Source organism: Meriones unguiculatus, chromosome 2 (assembly GCF_030254825.1).
Source record: "Meriones unguiculatus strain TT.TT164.6M chromosome 2, Bangor_MerUng_6.1, whole genome shotgun sequence".
Taxonomy (NCBI): domain Eukaryota; kingdom Metazoa; phylum Chordata; class Mammalia; order Rodentia; family Muridae; genus Meriones; species Meriones unguiculatus.
The window spans coordinates 118,612,480-118,631,979 of NC_083350.1; the positions used below are offsets into that span (position 1 = coordinate 118,612,480).

The 19,500-nt window shown below is 37.4% G+C and overlaps 1 protein-coding gene across 1 annotated transcript in view; it reads right to left on the reverse strand.

Annotated features, from left to right (window-relative positions):
• Nav3 (neuron navigator 3) overlaps positions 1–7,662 on the reverse strand; it is a 560,089-nt gene extending 552,427 nt beyond the window's left edge. Inside the window, exon 1 of the mRNA XM_060378030.1 lies at positions 7,290–7,662. Coding sequence (XP_060234013.1) covers positions 7,290–7,361 — 72 coding nt within the window. The 5' untranslated portion in view covers positions 7,362–7,662. The remainder of the gene's footprint in view (positions 1–7,289) is intronic.
• Positions 7,663–19,500: the final 11,838 nt, after the last annotated feature.

The following is a 19,500-nucleotide window of genomic DNA, read 5'->3' on the forward strand; positions in this document are numbered from 1 at the left end:
GATGTGATAAGCCACTTAGAATGGACCACAAAACACTATAACATTTGTTTTTGAAAGTTTTGAATATATGTGATATGTATAAATCTATAAAATCACATGGCATACATACAGAATGCTGAGAGAAAATTGGTATGCTGTCTTATTCCATATCTTGGTATTCATGGTATATACACATTTTTCAATATTTTAGAAAAGAATATTTAAACCCGTTCTTAGTTTTTAGTTTATACAATGATTATGTCCATGAATAATTTTCATGTTAGCGTTAAGGTAAGAGGAAGGAATTTAAAAAGAAATAGGAGGGGCTAGAGAGATGGCTCACTGGTTAAAGCCTCTGTTGCTCTAGTAGACATCTTAGCTTCTGTTCTCAGTATTCACATGGTAAATCTCAACAAGCCATAACCCCAGTTGGATCTAAGGATCCAACACTCTTTGCTAACATTCTCAGGCACAAGGAACATGCAGGCAAGACACTTACGTGCAGAAAAAGTAAACATTTCAAATATAAGAACTGAGAAAGAAATGGGAATTAAAATGTGCTTAGTTGGGACTGCAGAGGTTTGTTGGTTAAGATTATTCTTGTGCTCAACCATGTTTGTAGCAGCTCTATTAGTAATAGCCAGAACCTGGAAACAATCCAGATTTCCATCAACGGAGGAATGGATACAGAAATTGTGGTGCTTTGACACAATGGAATACTACTCAGCAATTAAAAACAAGGAAATCATGAGTTTTCCAGGCAAATGGTGGAATCTAGAAAAGATCATCCTGAGTGAGGTATCCCAGGAGCAGAAAGACACACACAGTATATACTCACTTATAAGTGGGTCCTAGACCTATAAGATAGGATAAACATACTAAAATCTGTACACCTAAAGAAGATATACAAGAAAGAGGACCCTGGGTAAGATGGTCAGTCCTCACTTAAAAAGACAAAGCGGACTGAAATTGGAAGTAGGAGAAAACAAGTAACAGGACAGGAGCCTATTGCAGAGGGCATCTGAAAGACTCTACCTAGCAGTGTATCAAAGCAGATTCTGAGACTCATAACCAAACCTTCCGCAGAGTGCAGGGAATCATATGAAAGAAGGGGGAGTTAGTATGACCTAGAGGGGAAAGGAGCTCCACAAGGACCAAATATAACAGGGCACAGGGGTCTTTTATGAGACTGTTTCTCCAACCAAGGACCATGCATGGATATAACCTAAACCCCTGCTCAGATGTAACCCATGGTAGCTCAGTATCCAAGTGGGTTTCCTAGTAAAGGTGACAAGGATTATTTCTGACATGAACTCAATGACTGGCTCATTGAGCTCCCTCCCCCCTCTCAAGGGAGGAGCATCCTTGCTAGGCAACAGATAAGGATATTGCAGCCAGTCCTGAAGATACCTGATAAGCTAGAATCAGATGGAAGAGGAAGAGAACCTCCCCTATCAGTGGACTTGGAAGGGGGCAGGGAGGAGATGAGGGAGAGATGAAGGGAGGGAGGGAGAGAAGGAGGGAGGGAGGGATTGGGAGGGAAAGAGGGAGAGGGCTATGGCTGGGATACAAGTAAATGACCTGCGATTAAAAAAAAAAAATATTAAAAAAGATTGCTCTTTCACAGGATTTAAGCTAAGTTCCCAGCAAGCATTTCATGTGGCTCTGCTATCCATATTCCAACCTCTGCCAACACCCATACTCAGGTGAACGGTGAACGTACCCACATACATACATAGACACACAAATAATTATAAGTAAAACCAATCATAAAAGGTACTAAACTTTGTATATTAATCACCATTTTATTAACATCAAGATCATAGTGATAACCAGTAATTCTAGCTCCATGTGTATTCAGTGCTTAAAAGATACATATATTAATTACCTGGGATCTCAACCCTGGTGATGTTGCTTGTCTTTAAGAAAACATGAGATCATTATATGAGCTGGCATTTTAAAGCCAGTATCAGAATAAAACACATGGACTATGACAGGACAAAGAAGTGGACCAATGGCGTGTACTCATACACCACTTTTTCTTCTCCATTTCTAACCCTTTGCATTTTGAAGTATATTCGCATTTAAAACAGATGTATGGCTAGTAATGGAAATGGAAAAAAAATAGTCACAAAATCTACAAAAATCTATTTGAAGATTATATGTTGAATTGTTTTATAAAAAAAGAAGAGAGAAGGTCCACCCAGGTTCTGAATTGAAAGTGGAGTTCTTAGAATCAGTTTGGATGAAAGAGTGCACATTAACATATCCTTACAGAACTCCATGAAAAGCAGCTGTGTGACATCTAAATTACTAGAATGAAGAATATACTTCAGAAATGAAAAGCCTGACTAACTGAAAATGGGATGAGCAATACAGTTACAAACCCATCACAATCCAGTCGTGTTCACAGCCACACTCCCACTTCGGATGCTTTCTAAGGGATATAGTTTGGTTTCAGGCAATTTATCCTCCAACTGTGTTTCTTTAACAAAACACACATGCTAATAAAAGTCAGGTGGGCTTAATGACTACCACCCTCAAAAGGCCAGAATCTGCAAAAGTGAATTTGTCACTGAGCCTTCTCTAGAGTATCTTCACGCATTCTTTCAAGAAGATAATATTTTAATCACTTTCAAGATCAAGTAATTTCAAGTACTTCATAGAACCTCAGAGAGAAAAAAAAAAAATCCCAACCCCAATCCACATCTTTACACTTAAAATCCTGCAAGGATTATTTTCCATCATCAAATACAGGGAAATTAACAAATTAACATGTTTACAAAGCAGCACATCAAAATATGAATAGAAAAATTAGAATTAGGCTAACTTCAAACTGATAATATATAGAGATTATGCTATATGTAAAATTCTACATAATATAAATAATGCTACATATGTATATATATGTATATATGTGTGTATATAAATATCATTGACAACTACAGATGGTTGGATTTAGTAGAATTATCTGAATGGCAGAAACAGCCATTGTCAGGTATCTGTTCTCGGACTGTACTTCTGTTTGATGTTCATTGAAAGAAAAAGTACAAATTATTTCCATGTGAACAGACACTAATGAGACAAGCAGTGCCATTTGCAAATGTTACTTACTTTAACTACCTGCCTAAACTCAATTTCAGGTCTAAAGTTCTATGGGGGGGGCACCCTTAAAGTGGCAGGCTTTTTTTTTTCCAAATTAGTATTTGTCTCTCAGGCATCTAATACAAACACACCATACTTTACACTATTCTCCATATTTTGAACCCTCTCGCTATATTCAGAGTATAATATTTCTGAAATAATTGCTGTCACAAAGATATTGTGTAAAGGAGATTTATCTTGAGCTTTCGCACAGCAGGGGTGAAATATTATTTGCCAACAGCATATATGAAGTGTTTTATTTGGGGAAGTAAAATCTGAGAACATGATAATCCTAAACACTTTCATAAATGTAAATATCCTTTGTGCACATGCATATAATACATGTATATAATACATGTATACGAGTGCATTTATGTATATATATTATATATATACATTATATATATACATACATATATATATATATAGTCTTATTTTTTAAGATGGCAGAGCAGGATTTAATTTTGTCCCAGGCCCTATATGAAAAGGAAGGAGCATATAGACTGCTAAAAGCCTACGCTTGAAGGGTACATACAAAGGAAAGCCAGAAATTCCTTATTTGGAGTCAAGACGTGTCACCTAGTGTTCAAATACACCTCAAATTCATGAAGAAGTAGGCTTTATCTTTAAGGTCAACCTAGCCTGCTTACCAATCTTACCATAGAGCTGGCACACATAGGGCTGCTGGGCAGTTCTACTCACCCACCACATGACTGCACAGACGTCATCATGCTATGGCACACTGCCCTTTGTATTGTATACACGCAGTCTTAATCTCTTCCTGATTCAAGCAACAGAACAAAAGGTATCTGCAACAGGTCACCGAGCATGTGTTGCAATCTGCTGGCATAATTTTGAAATGTGTATCATGTGTATAATGTGTATAATGCTGCCATCTTAATACCATCTAGCACATCACTGACAGTGATAAACGCTTTGTTTGAGTGTATAAAATATTCATGAAGCCATGAACTAGTGTCCTAGGGTTGCCTGAAATGCACACTGCTCCAGTCCTAATGACAGTAAAATCTATTGAGCTCAGCTTTCCAGTTCAAGGTCACAACTAATTACATGATGGTGACATTTGTACCTATGGGGTTTTCATTGTCCTGTGGGTTTCGCAGAAATACTCACATGGAGCAATAAAAATTAACGGAAAGCAATCTGCCAGTGACCCTGGCATCAATATGCAAATAAGGTTAAAAAGGTAAAAATTTAAAGATACAGGACCTTATTATGGGCACTTGGGAGATTTGAAATGTCTTAGTGACTTTTCCATCGGTAACAGTCTAGAAGCTAAAGATCAAAATCCAGACTATGGTCCAGTGTGAACTTAAGTTCTACTGAAAAGAACTGAAATGAAGAAGAAAGCCACTGAATTCTAACCAGACCAACACCGACCCATGTTAATGTATGATACTTAGATGTATTTGCTTTAATTTCTCGACTTAGTCTCTTTAATTCCTAAAAGATCCTCTCTGTTTCTTCATAGTGAGGGCACCTCTGATAAAACTTGCGCTCATGAGACCTTGTAAATTTCAGGTATGTTTTCTTCTGTTCAAACACAGAAAGCACTACTTAAAAGATGCCCCAAAAACTCATATACTTTTAAAAATTTCACTTTGAGGTTATGTATTCTTGAGTAAATGATAATTATTACTGTATTTATTTTATTGTGGTTTAATAAGATTCTGATATTCAGAAAGTGAGACTCCAGGAGAATTGCCCACAAGAACCAGGATATCAACGCCAGTTAAAAGTAGGGTTATACTACACAGAAGTGATGGTTATTGTTAGAGAGCCAAAGCACCTGGACAGTAATTACAGATTCTTATCTTTGTGAGAATATAGTGCATTAATAAGCTGCAGGGAAACAGCATGTTCCTGAGCTCACCATAACTACTGTAAACAATCTCTTTCCCCTGTTTATCTACTCGCCTTGATAGGTAGCTTGCAAAATTCACACACTCGGAATAGAAACAGTTTGCACTCAGAAACAAAGCACAAAGCATAAATCCACATATTAAAAAGATAAATATAAAATCAGGCAAGGTGTTTGAGGACTAAACACAAGCTTAGCCACACAGTGGATGGAATTGGTGCCCATGTTCACTCTAGTTTGTCGTAAATTGCTTTAAGTATCTAATACATCATAAAGTCTATGAAAATAAGATACAGGTGATATGCTCATCTCTGCAAGAGGCAACAGCTTGGATGTACACATTTTATTTCAATATTGTGGAACACTGGACCTATGAAAATCATTCATCAGGAAGGACTGCAAACACTTCAAGTAATTACAAGCATAATTTTATAGTCCCTACTAGAAATTATATGATGGCAAGGCTGAGGTCAGTTTTTTGTACACAAAGATTTATGATAATACATCTCATTTTCCACTATAATTCAAATACACAAAAGTGTCACTGACACTAAATGTTCCAGCTGAAACTTAACAAATTGGAATTTTAAATCCCCTGAATCTAAATTTTCTACTATCTCATATGCATCTATTGACTGTCTAGTTATTTACATATGTCTATGTGTCATTTATTTATGTTTAGCTATCTATCTATGCAAACTCTGATTTATTTATAGATCTTATATACCAATTATCCCTCTGAAATATCCAATCAATGTGGCAGTCAAAGGGTCATTAGAACCAATTTTCCATCCTCCCTCCTACTCAATGAAAATGTCCCCTCTTCTTCACTCCACCTCAGAAAGGCCAAAGTAAAAGGTTAAAATTCTGTAGTCCCCAAACACAAAGCTGGTATTTTTAATTTCCCCACAGAATTATGACTCTCTATGTTTTTTTTTTCTAAACTCTATTAGCATCAGTACATATTTTATGAGCTGAACAGTCTTTTGTGAATTGGCCTGGGAACCTACAAATGCTTACAGACCCACTGTTGAACATTTCTACACAAGCAATGTTGAAATTTCTCTAAGAATTCATTTTATTCTTTGGCTTGCAATCCTTTTTACATTAGCAGAAAATGGCTTATTCAGGAAATGAATAGGTACTTTTCTTTCCTGTTAATAAATCAGGGTGTCTAAGCAAAGCTAGGCCTTTCTAGAAGTAAGTGTTTATTCTCCCCTCCCACTCTTTGCCCATACAACGTAGTAGGTAAATTGTCATTAGTGTTAAAGACATTTTAAAAAAGCATAAACAAGAAAAATGATTAACTCCTTCCTTCAAGAATCTAGACATGCCTGAGGCTCAGGGGTATAACACTTGACTAGCCTGCAGGTGGACGTGGGGCTCAGTCCTCTGCACTACCAAACGAAGAGAACAAGGCAGGCAAATAAATAAATAAATAAATAAATAAATAAATAAATAAATAAATAAAACAAAACTGCAGAACATGCATTTATTAAAAACAAAAACAAAAAACACCTCCTTTGAGTTAATAGCTTACTGACAACAGTAAAAATGTTTTATATTTCAATATAAACTAGCTATAAATAAACAATATTCTTAGAAATATATTCATGTGTAGAAATGTAAAATTTGCATGCACAAGGAAGTGAAAAATAGTTCTAGGTACCCTGATCTTTACCATTTTCCTAGATTTACTTCCCCACAATTACATCCAATGAATGACCCACAATAGCTACTACCCTTAAGAAAAGAGGTATCCACTGTTGTCTCTTTGAATGGCTAAAGGATGGCTGTGGCTCTATCTTAAGAGCAGTGAACAATACAGCTAAAGAAATTAATCAGAATTTACTCAACATAGCCTCTCTTAAACTTAACTCCTCAAGGAACTGGAATCTTCTGGGAAAAGCAAAGTGTCTAGTAATCAAAGATGTCTAGTAAGCAAAGATGTGTAAAAGCAAATCTTTTTTCTTACACATTAGAACCCAATGACGTTTTCCCTCCCTCCAGTCTTCCCAGCCCTCCTCCCACCCCAGATCCACTCCTCCTCTGTTTCCCAGGCAAAATCCCTACCCCTTCCTAAAAGTTCCCTTTATAGTGTTCTCCCTCCAGTGCAACCACTCAGAATTTCCTAAAAGGTAGAAAAATTCCATTTAAGTGTGACCCCTCAGGGTGAGTTTTGAGACTAGGGAGTAAGAAGTAACAATAAAATGACTCCTAATGAAAAAGAAATCCACTTTATAAATAAAAGCAAATGAGGCAGAGGGATTTTTATATCTCTTACCTTCTTCTGGTCTTCCAGCTTGTGACTCACCGGATTCTTCCCATGTCTGTTCATTTCTGAAGATAAATCCATCACATTAGGTCCTTGCCCGCAAAATACAATCTCTTCAAAATGGCAGCAAACTAATCCAAGAGGCAACGAGTAGAAAAACACTGGTACGCCACATGCCCCATCACATGCTGGCTTCGGACTTCATCTACTCCAAGGAACAAGTAAAAAATCCATGGATTGAAGAGAAAAGGGAAAGCTGGCAATTCAGCTGCACCACCTTCCAAACCAGCATATCATTCTGTAATGCTGACTTCTCCTAAGTGATCTATTCATCCAAGAACGTCATTTCCAACTGCTACCTCTTCCTTTCTTCACAATTTTCCATTTTAATGCAAAAGTACAGTGCTCCTATACACCTGTGAGAAAAAGAACAACAGTTAGTCACCTGCGTCTCGTACCATACAGTTAATGAAATAAATTCTTGTCTGAAATTGTTAAGTTAGAAGATAACATACCATTACATGTTAAGATGCAATATATAATAACTGAACAAAGCAAAATGATAGTAGTTAAAAGCTTTGTTTTTCATTGTATGACAATTTTAATACCAATTAAATAACTAAACCAGTATATTGCATCAATACCAGATACCTATAAACCATACTAAAATAGAAATCAACAAGTATACATGTATATAGTCTACCAAACAATAGTTTTAGAAGACATCTCAGAATGACCAAACACCTTTCCACATATTTTTAAAAGCAATTTTGCTTAAACTTCAAAATGAATCAATAAGATGATTATTATACCTTTACTTTAAAATGAATAAATGAATATGCACTTTACAAGTCTAATAATTAGTAAAAGAACTAGAATTCAAATTCTCATTGCCTTGATTTTAAAATCCATTATCTACCCTAGGTGAATTCTTGCCAACTCATATTTCATATTTTGTACAGAAGGTTACCATACATAGATATGGCTGACGGTTTCGTGCATTATATACATACCATTATATGGCTGTTCTTTAAAAAGATTATACAATTCAGTTGTCTCCAAACCCAGCCAAAATAATGAAATCACTGAATAATAATAACTTTTAAATTCAATTTTATTGAAATATAATCTACAGTAGAATTCATTCATCTTAATGAGTTGGGAAAATAAATACACCCATGTGAACCTAATCATGAGCATAGAACGTTTCCTGCCCTACTTCCAACTGCTGTTTTTTCCAAGTGAGTCCACCCATCCCATCTTACCACCATACAACAGCTGATCTACTTTAATCACATCAAGCTTACATTTTCTGATGTTTGCGTGTTTGACATGACAAAGCATGGAGTCTAATATACGGCCATCCTTTTTAACATAATGCTTTGGAGATTAAGCCATGTTGTTGTGTGTATCAATAGTTGTAGCCTGCTTTAGCTACTCTGTGGGTTTCTCTTTCTTCCACCCTTATTCATCCCTTTACTTCCACCATTTCCACCTCCTAACACTAAGTAGGAGAAAGAAAAGGATAGGGAGGAAAGGAAAGTGATCCCTAAATACAGTCAAGGGTTGGAAAAGGGGCGACATTATTATTAGACTACCTGCTGATTAGGGGCATCAAGTTCCTTGAGGCAACTTTGATCTTCACTGTCAGGCTATCTAATGTCTGCTTCTTGTTTTTTCTTCTTTGCACACAATTATTTAAGAAACCTTGTCCAACAACAACCAACAGCAACCACAAACAGCCAACAACCTGCCACACTTCTTGGACCCTAGCGTTTACATATGCTCTTAAAACTATTCAGAATTCCAAATGCCACACAAATTTAGAAACTATCTGCAGCTAGCAAAACCTCTGTTAGAGTCATGAGGCAAATCATAGTCAGCTGGTGCAGACACTCTGAAGCAGCCCACATTCCACACCTGGGATTAGAGTGAAAACATATTCTTACAATATTTATCTGTTTTTCTAGAAACCAAAATTCCAAAATTCTCACTACAAGTAGCTCCATTGCTTTTACTGAGAAAGTAACTTTTAAGATATTTTTTATTTTTATTAATTACAGTTTCTTCACTTTGTACTCCACCTATAGCTCCCTCCTTCTTTCCTTCTCAATCCCATCCTCCCTCCCTCTTCTCCACCCATGCCCTCCCCCAGTGCACTGATAGGAGAGTTCTTTCCTCCCCTTCCATCTGATCCTCCTCTATCAGGTCTCCTCAAGAGTGGCTGCATTGACTTCCTCTGTGGCCTGTTAAGGCTGCTCCCCCATACAGATGGAAAGAATCTTCACTAACCCTTTATCTGACAGAGGGCTAATATCCAGTATGTACAAAGAACTAAAGAAGCTGAAAAGCAGCAAACAAAGTAATCCAATTAAAAAATGGGGAACAGAGCTAAACAGAGAATTCTCGACAGAGGAATATCGAATGGCAGAGAAACACTTAAAGAAATGCTCAACCTCAATAGCCATCAGGGAAATGCAATCAAAATGACCCTGAGATATCACCTTACACCCATCAGAATGGCCAAGATGAAAAACTCAAGTGACAACACATGCTAGAGAGGTTGTGGGGAAAGGGGAACCCTCCTCTACTGCTGGTGGGAATGTAAACTGGTACAACCACTTTGGAAATCTATCTGGCGCTTTCTCAGACAATTTGGACTAGTGCTTCCTCAAGACCCAACTATACCACTGCTAGGTATATACCCAAAGTTTGCTCAAGTACACAAAAGGGATACTTGCTCAACCATGGTTATAGCAGCTTTATTTGTAATAGCCAGAACCTGGAAACAACCCAGATGTCCATCAACGGAGGAATGGATACAGAAATTGTGGTATTTTTACACAATGGAATACTACTCAGCAATCGAAAAGGAGGAAATCATGAAATTTGCAGGCAAATGGTGGGATCTAGAAAAGATCATTCTGAGTGAAGTATCCCAGAAGGAGAAAGACAAACACAGTATATACTCACTTATATAGACCTCTAAGTTATGATAAACATAATGAAATCTATACATCTAAGCATGCTTTTCATAACGCTCTGGGCTTCACTCTCACTAAAGTTCTTCCCTTCTCTACACTGTGGCTGCTTGTCAACCATGTGGCTGACCTTCATGTCATGTCTGTCTAATTCAAAGGATGTGCTTTCTCTCTCTCTCTCTCTCTCTCTCTCTCTCTCTCTCTCTCTCTCTCTCTTTCTATCTCCCTCCTCTGGGAAGCTGTTGATATTTACACTTTGTTTGCTTTGAAGTTTTTCTTTTAAGCTCTAATGAAGTTGTTCCTGAACTCCAAAAACAATGAGAAAGTTCATTTTATCAGTGATATGGAAAATAGATAAGGAGGGTCCAAACCTGTAACCAAGATGCATTGTGAACATTATTGTAACAAAATAACAGAGAGGGGCATCCTGGGATGGCTAATGACTTGACTAGAAAGAAGTGAAAAGTGAGTGATGTATAAGTTTAAGAATTCTGTTGTTGAAATTGGTAATTAACTAAATTTGCTTTCATTGGTTGAACCCACTTAACTGTATAAATGGCATAATTACCTAGGTGAATAAAGTACTTTGGTGAAACAAATAAAAAAAATACTTGCTATAAACTAATTATTACCAGAAAATTTCAAAAGAATGTCACTGATTCAAAGAATCTTAAAACATGCATGAACAAATTGAATCCATCAATGTAAAAAATGAATAATATATTATGAATAAGCTTATAATATCCCAGCAGTGAAAGATTGGTTTAAGATTTGAAATGAATCAGTGTAATTCACCTCATTAATGAAATAAAGAAGAAGAATTATATGCTCATCTCTAATGGAGTAGAAATATAAATTGATAAATTAAACATTGACTCATGACCAAAAAGGGATTTCTGGGCAAACGACAAATAGAAGATGTTTTCATAATCTTTCTTTATTTGAAATAACATTTTCACACAGAAGCAGATACCACACATATTGGTTAAATATTTTAAAAACAGTTCATTTAATCAAGAACGATACTCATATGCCTTCTAAAATATATTCTATACAACATGAAGCTTAGAGTCCTAGTTGGTAGCAAGACAGAAAAAAAAATTAGAGTAAGAAGAAAGAGAGTGAGAGATGAGGGGAGGCAGGCAAGCAGCAAAAAGAAATAAATAAAACTTAATTTTCAAATGTTTTGGTATCTATGTATAAATATGTTAAAGAACCCAAAGATTAATTACTAATCTTAATGAATGCACTTAGAATGTTTCCTGGATACAAAGTAACCATATATAAATCCCTTCTGCTTCCTTCTAATATCAGCAAACATTAAGAAAATGAAACTTTAAAAGCACAACGTTTATAGTAGCATTAAAAACACCAAATGCTCTAGAGAAAATGTCACAAAAATACTGAGACCTTGGTGAGAAAACAATTTCACAATAATAACCACAATAGACATTCTAAAGAGGATGGAGGGAAAACTCATGAGGCCTCAAGCACTGCACAGAAAACCACAAGCAACTAAGGAATGCTGAAAGTGGGTGAAATAGTCTTCCCCAGGGAAGAGCACACCAATTAGTTCAGTATCAAATGGCCATCCCTGAAAACATACGTGCAAGTAACATTATTCAGACCGGGCAGGTTACATTCAGGAATATATATGTATATACATAGATATATGTACATGTAATAATTTTTTAAGGAGGCCATGAATTTGCAAGAGAGCAAAGAAAGTGTGGGAGGGTTGGTAGAGAAAAAAAAAGAAACGGAAATGTGATATGATTATACTATAATCTAAAAAAAATTAAAAATAAGAAAAACAATATAAAGATATCTAAATAAATAGAAGGAAGTAGCATATTCATGCAATGTATGAACTCACAGAGCCTGAAGCAGCAAGCACAGGGAAGGTGCAGGTCTGCATCAGGTCCTCTGTGTATATATGATAGCTTTCATATTAGTATTTTTATGGGACTCCTGAGTGAGTGAGTGAGTGAGTGAGTGAGTGAGTGATCCTTCTTTATTCTCTTGGGCTCTTTTCCTTCTGTTGAGTTGCCTTGTCCATCTTTGATGTGATGGATTTTGTTTTATCTTGTTATATTTTATTTTGTAATATTTGGTTGTTATCTCTTGGAAGCCTGTTCTTTTCTAATAAGAGACAGAAAAGGAGTAGATTTGGATAGGAGGAGAGGTAAGGAGAAACTGGGAGGAATAGAGTGAGGAGAGACTGTAATCAGGATTTATTGAATGAAAAGGAATCTATGTTTAATAAAAGAGAGAAGGCAAAAATGAAAAATAGAGGACAAAGAAGATATACCAATACTTGAACAATGAATATATCAAAACAAGTCTAAGGAAAATCATTTGAGGTAGAACTCATCTGCCAAATTAAATCAAACTAATACAAACCATTGACAAAAATGTGAAACAATAAGAACCATGTACCAATAGAATTGTTTACCAAAAATAGTTTAGTATTCTTTCTGAGCTCAAAGATGTAGACATTTTATGACCCAACAGTAATAATTGTAAATAATAGCACTTAAAAATACATGTGCATGCACCCAAGGTTTGTTTTTGAAATAGAAAAGAAATGCTAACAGTCCATCAATATAAGAATAGATAAATGGTAGGTAGACTATTGTAGAACTGATAGCTATAAAATGAATAAAAATAAAGAAACTGTAGATGTATTCCACAATGTAAGAATCTTACATATACTGATTTCCAAATCAAATTAATGCATACTGAATGATTCATTTTTATAAAGCTGAAAAGCATGGGAAAGAAGTCAGGATGGTAGATACCTTTGATGAGTCTGGAGAAAGATTTTGTTTGGATACTATAAGAAAGCCAGAATAGTCCTTCTTTCCCTTACTAGGTTACCCACTTGGATACTGAGCTACCATGGGCTATATCTGAGCAGGAGTTCTAGGTTATATCCATACATGGTCCTTGGCTGGAGAAACAGTCTCATAAAATATCCTTGTGTCCTGATATATTTGGTCCTTACGGAGCTTCTGTCCTTTCCAGGTCTTACTAACTCCCACTTCTTTCATATGATTCCCTGCACTCTGCCAAAGGTTTGGTTATGAATCTCAGCATCTGCTTTGATACACTGCTAGGTAGAGCCTAACACAGAGGCTTTCTTTGTTAGGCTCCTGTTCTGTTACTTGTTTTCTCCTACATCCAATGTCCATCCCATTTGTCTTTCTAAGTAAGGATTGATCATCTTACCCCGGGTCCTCTTTCTTGTTTATCTTCTTTAGTTGTATAGATTTAGTTGTATAAGATCCTATCTTATAGGTCTAGTACCCACTGATAAGTGAGTATATACCATGCATGTCTTTTTGTTTCTGGTATACCTCACTCAGGATGTTCTTTTCTAGATCCCACCATTTGCCTGCAATTTTCATGATTTCCTTGTTTTTAATTGCTGAGCAGTATTCCATTGTGTTAAAGTACCACAAGTTCTGTATCCATTCCTCCATTGTTGGACATCTGGGTTGTTTCCAGGTTCTCTGGCTCTTTGACACCCCCTGCCCCCAAGGGAGGAGCAGCCTTGCTAGGTCACAGAGGAGGACATTGCAGCCAGTCCTGAGGAAACCTGATAAGCTAGCGTCAGATGGAAGGGGAGGAGGACCTCTCCTATCTGTGACTTGGAAAGGGGCAGGGAGGAGATGAGAGAGGGAGGGTGGGATTGGGAGGGAATGAGGGAGTGGGCTATAGCTGGGATACAGAGTTAATAAATTGTAACTAATAATAAAAAAATAAAAATAAAAGAAAGCCAACTGAACTAGAAGTGACAAGCTAGCCAGCAAGCATCACTCCTCCATGGTCTCTACTTCAATTCCTGCCCCCAGGTTCATGCCTTGAGTGTCTGCCCATCCGTGAAGAACTGTTATGTAGATACACAAGATAAAATAAAACCCCTTCCTCTCCAAGTTGCTTTTGGTCATAGTGTTGTATCACAGCAATAGAAAACAACTAAGAGAGTTTAAAGAGGGCCTGGCATGGTGGCAGAGGCCTTTAATAGCAGCACTCATGAGGCAGAGGCAGGTAGAACTCTGTGTGCTCAAGGCCAGCCTGGTCTACAAAGTGAGTTCCGGTCAGCCAAGGGTATACAGAGAAACCCTGTAGAAGAAGAGAGAGTTCCAACATAGGCATTCTTAATGAGTGGGCAATGATGCTCCCAGAAGATCTAGGCTATTAAAATTTGAAGTGCCAGGCACATACCTTCCTACCAGCTACTGATCAGGAAACCTCCAAAGGTCTCTAAAACAGTACACGTACCATCATTGTTCTTGGTTACCCGCTACAGCTGTATTGTCAGACGTTTTGCAAAAGACACCATATACTTTGACTATAGGGCATAAAGAAATTAACCTTAAACCCACCATAAAAGTTCCTCTCTGTCGTCTAGTTTTGAAAGTGCCAAAATATAGTATATAGAATGCTTAGCCAAAACAAAAAAAACAAAAACCATGAGTAGTCTTATCCAGTGCTGGACACTACATGCTACAATATCGAAGTTAACACGCACACAGTAGTACAATAGTGCCATGTGGTTATACCATCAAACAACTGATTTCTGGTTAGATTTGAAGGCGTTCATGTGTCTTACTATAAGTCTATTAAAAAAACAAAAACAAAAAAAGCTCATGGTTGCCGAGGCCATTGGCCATTGGCTCTTGGATTAACACTACCGTTGCTATTTTGCTGAATAGTTTTGTTGTCGAAATGTCTTCTAAGTATTTCTGTTTACAGCCATAGGCTATGGATGCTTCCCGCATATTCAGAGAAGCTTCTCTTTGCAGTGGGCAGCAATCATGTAGAGATATGCACAACTCGGTGGTTCTCAACCTTTCTAATGATGTCATCCTTTAATACAGCTCCTCATTTTGCGGTGACCCCAACCATAAAATTATTTTCATTGCTACTTCATTACTGTAACTTGGCTACTGATATGAATTGCAAAATAAATATCTGTCGTTTCCAACGGTCTTAGGTGATCCCTGTGAAAGGGTCATTCTTTCCCTGAAAGGAGTCGAGACCTACAGGTTGCGAACAGCTGGCATAACGGATCAAACTTCTGAGAATAAGAGACTGCTCAAACCTTTATGACCCTCCTCCCAAGGCTCTGACAATGTTATGGAAGAGGAGATAGAAATAACCTATGAGCTGGGAAGGCATGCTCAGAAAAGCTTTCTTCTGGACATGGCCTACCTGTTGTACTCATTGACTTAGAGAAGGTGGACTTGTACAAGATCTACAGAAAAATCAAGCCAGCCAAAATTTCAGCATGGATGAGGAAAGAGCTCAAGAGGCCCCACTCCCAACTCAGGAGCTGTTGGGGTTGATGGCTCTGAGAAAGGGAGATTTATTCTTCTTTGAAAATTGTGGCCACTAAGTTTCACATGCTCCCATGGGTGGTCCCAAACATGTTCATACAGACATCTCCAATTATAAGAGGTCAGAAATGCGGGAGTGAGAAGTATAGGGAAGTCTGTGGGAATTATAGATGGAAATCCAGGGTGGATATTATCATATTAAATGATATATGTGTACGAGTTTCTGTTTGTTTGTTTTTTTTTTAAAAAAACAAGTCTTGAAATAAGTCAAAAACTTTTCAAACAAGACATTAAAATTTCAACTCTACTGAAAAAAGTTTAATAAAAAAGTTTAATAAAAGCTTAGTAAAAATACAGGCATGCATAAAACAGAGCCAAAATACAAACATAAGACCCAAGTTGATACTATATACCTGTGAGTATGTGTTTTCAGTGTTTACATACAAACATCAGAATTCTTACAAAAACAAGGAATATGTAAGCAAAATGAATGATCATGGAATTTATACAAAGAGAATCATAGATGATAAACATTGAGGAAATCCAAACAATTATTAGGTCATACTACAAAAGCCTATATGCCACAAAATTTGAGAATCTGAATGAAATGGATAATTTTCTTGAAAGATTCCATCTACCAAAACTAAGTCAAGATCAGGTAGAAAGACTGAATAGCCCTATATCTCCCAAGGAAATCGAAGCAGTTATTAACAGTCTCCCCTCCAAAAAAAGCCCTGGACCAGATGGCTTCAGCACAGAATTCTACAAGACCTTCAAAGAAGTGCTAACTCCAATTCTCCTCAAGCTATTCCACAAAATAGAAACAGAAGGAACACTACCAAACTCATTCTATGAAGCCACAGTCACCTTAATACCTAAACCACACAAAGACCCAACAAAAAAAGAGAACTTTAGGCCTATCTCTCTTATGAACATTGACGCAAAAATACTTAATAAAATACTTGCAAACCGAATCCAAGAACACATCAAAGATATCATCCACCATGACCAAGTAGGCTTCATCCCAGGCATGCAAGGGTGGTTCAACATACGGAAATCCATCAATGTAATCCACCACATAAACAAACTGAAGGAGAAAAACCACATGATCATCTCCTTAGATGCCGAAAAAGCATTTGACAAAGTCCAACACCCATTCATGTTTAAAGTCTTGGAGAGATCAGGGATACAAGGCACATACCTAAACATAGTAAAGGCAATATATAGCAAGCCTATAGCTAACATCAAACTCAATGGAGAGAAACTTAAATCAATCCCACTGAAATCAGGGACAAGACAAGGCTGTCCATTGTCCCCATATCTCTTCAACATAGTACTTGAAGTCCTAGCCAGAGCAATAAGACAACTAAAGGAGATCAAGGGGATACAAATCAGAAAGGAAGAGGTCAAAGTGTCACTATTTGCAGATGATATGATAGTATACATGAGCGACCCCAAAAATTCAACCAGAGAACTCCTTCAGCTGATAAACACTTTCAGCAAAGTGGCAGGATACAAAATCAACTCAAAAAAATCAGAAGCCCTCCTATATACCAAAGACAAAAAGGCTGAGAAAGAAATTAGGGAAACAACACCCTTCACAATAGCCACTAATAACATAAAGTACCTTGGTGTGACTCTAACCAAGCAAGTGAAAGACCTGTTTGAGAAAAACTTCAAGTCTCTGAAGAAAGAAATCGAAGAAGATATCAGAAGATGGAAAGATCTCCCGTGCTCATGGATTGGTAGGATTAACATTGTGAAAATGGCCATACTGCCAAAAGCAATCTACAGATTCAATGCAATTCCCATCAAAATACCAACTCAATTCTTTACAGACCTTGAAAAAAAGATTCTCAGCTTCATATGGAGAAACAAAAAACCCAGAATCTCCAAAACGATCCTGTACAACAACAGATCATCTGGAGGTATCTCCATTCCTGATCTCAAGCTGTACTACAGGGCAACAGTAATAAAAACTGCATGGTATTGGCATAGAAACAGAAAGGAGGATCAATGGAACCGCATAGAAGACCCAGAACTAAATCCACACACCTATGAATACTCGATATTCGACAAAGAAGCCAATTCCATTCAATGGAAAAAAGACAGTATCTTCAACAAATGGTGCTGGACCAACTGGATGTCTACATGCAGAAAAATGAAAATAGACCCATATTTATCACCCTGCACAAAACTAAAGTCAAAGTGGATCAAGGACCTCAACATAAAACCAGATACCCTAAATCAATTGGAAAAAAAAGTGGGGAACAGCCTAGAACTCATTGGCACAGGAGACAACTTCCTGAACAGAACACCAACAGCACAGGCTCTAAGAGCAACAATCAATAAATGGGACCTCATGAAACTGAAAAGTTTCTGTAAAGCAAAGGATACCATCATCAAAACAAAACGACTGCCTACAGATTGGGAAAGAATCTTCACTAATCCTTTATCTGACAGAGGACTAATATCCAGTATATACAAAGAACTAAAGAAGCTGAAAAGCAGCAAACCAAGTAATCCAATTAAAAAATGGGGAACAGAGCTAAACAGAGAATTCTCGACAGAGGAATATCGAATGGCAGAAAAACACTTAAAGAAATGCTCATCCTCATTAGCCATCAGGGAAATGCAAATCAAAACGACCCTGAGATATCACCTTACACCCATCAGAATGGCCAAGATGAAAAACTCAAGCGATAACACATGCTGGAGAGGTTGTGGAGAAAGGGGAACCCTCCTCCACTGCTGGTGGGAATGTAAACTGGTACAACCACTCTGGAAAGATATCTGGCGCTTTCTAAGACAAATAGGAATAGTGCTTCCTCCAGACCCAGCTATACCACTGCTAGGTATATACCCAAAGTTTGTTCAAGTACACAAAAAGGACACTTGCTCAATCATGTTTATAGCAGCTCTATTTGTAATAGCCAGAACCTGGAAACAACCCAGATGTCCATCAACGCTGGAATGGGTACAGAAATTGTGGTATTTTTATACAATGGAATACTACTCAGCAATCAAAAAGGAGGAAATCATGAAATTTGCAGGCAAATGGTGGGATCTAGAAAAGATCATTCTGAGTGAAATATCCCAGAAGGAGAAAGACAAACATGGGATATACTCACTTATATAGATCTATAAGATATGATAAACATAATGAAATCTATACACCCAAAAAAGATAATCAATTGAGTGGACATGGGGTAAGATGATCAATCCTCATTTAGAAAGACAGATGGGATGTGCATTGAACGTATGACAGGAGTCTACTGAGCGCATCTGAAAGACTCTAACTAGCAGTGTTTTCAAAGCAAAGACTCATGACCAAACCTTTGGCAGAGTACAGGGAATCATAAGAAAGAAGGGGAGTTAGTCTGATGGGGAAAGGATAGGAGCTCCACAAGGACCAAATTTATATCTGGGCACAGGGTCTTTTCTGAGACTGACACTCAACCAAGGACCATGTATGGATATAACCTAGAACCTCCACTCCGATGTAGCCTGTGGTAGCTCAGTAACCAATTGGTTTCCCAAAGTGAGGGGAACAGGGACTATTTCTAACAGGAACTCAATGACTGGCTCTTTGGTCTCCCCACCCCCGAAGGGAGGAGCAGTCCTGTTAGGCCACAGAGGAGAGCTTTGCAGCCAGTCCTGAAGATACCTGATAAAACAGGATCAGATGAATGGGGAGGAGGTCCCCCCTATCAGTGGACTTGGAAAGGGGCACGGTGGAGATGAGGGAGGGAGGGAGGGACTGGGAGGGAATGAGGGATCGGGACATGGCTGGGATACAGAGTTAATAAAATTTAACTAATAAAAAAAAAAAAGGACAAAGGACAAAAAATAAAAAAATGAAAAAATAAAAAATAAAAAAACCAAAGAGAATCA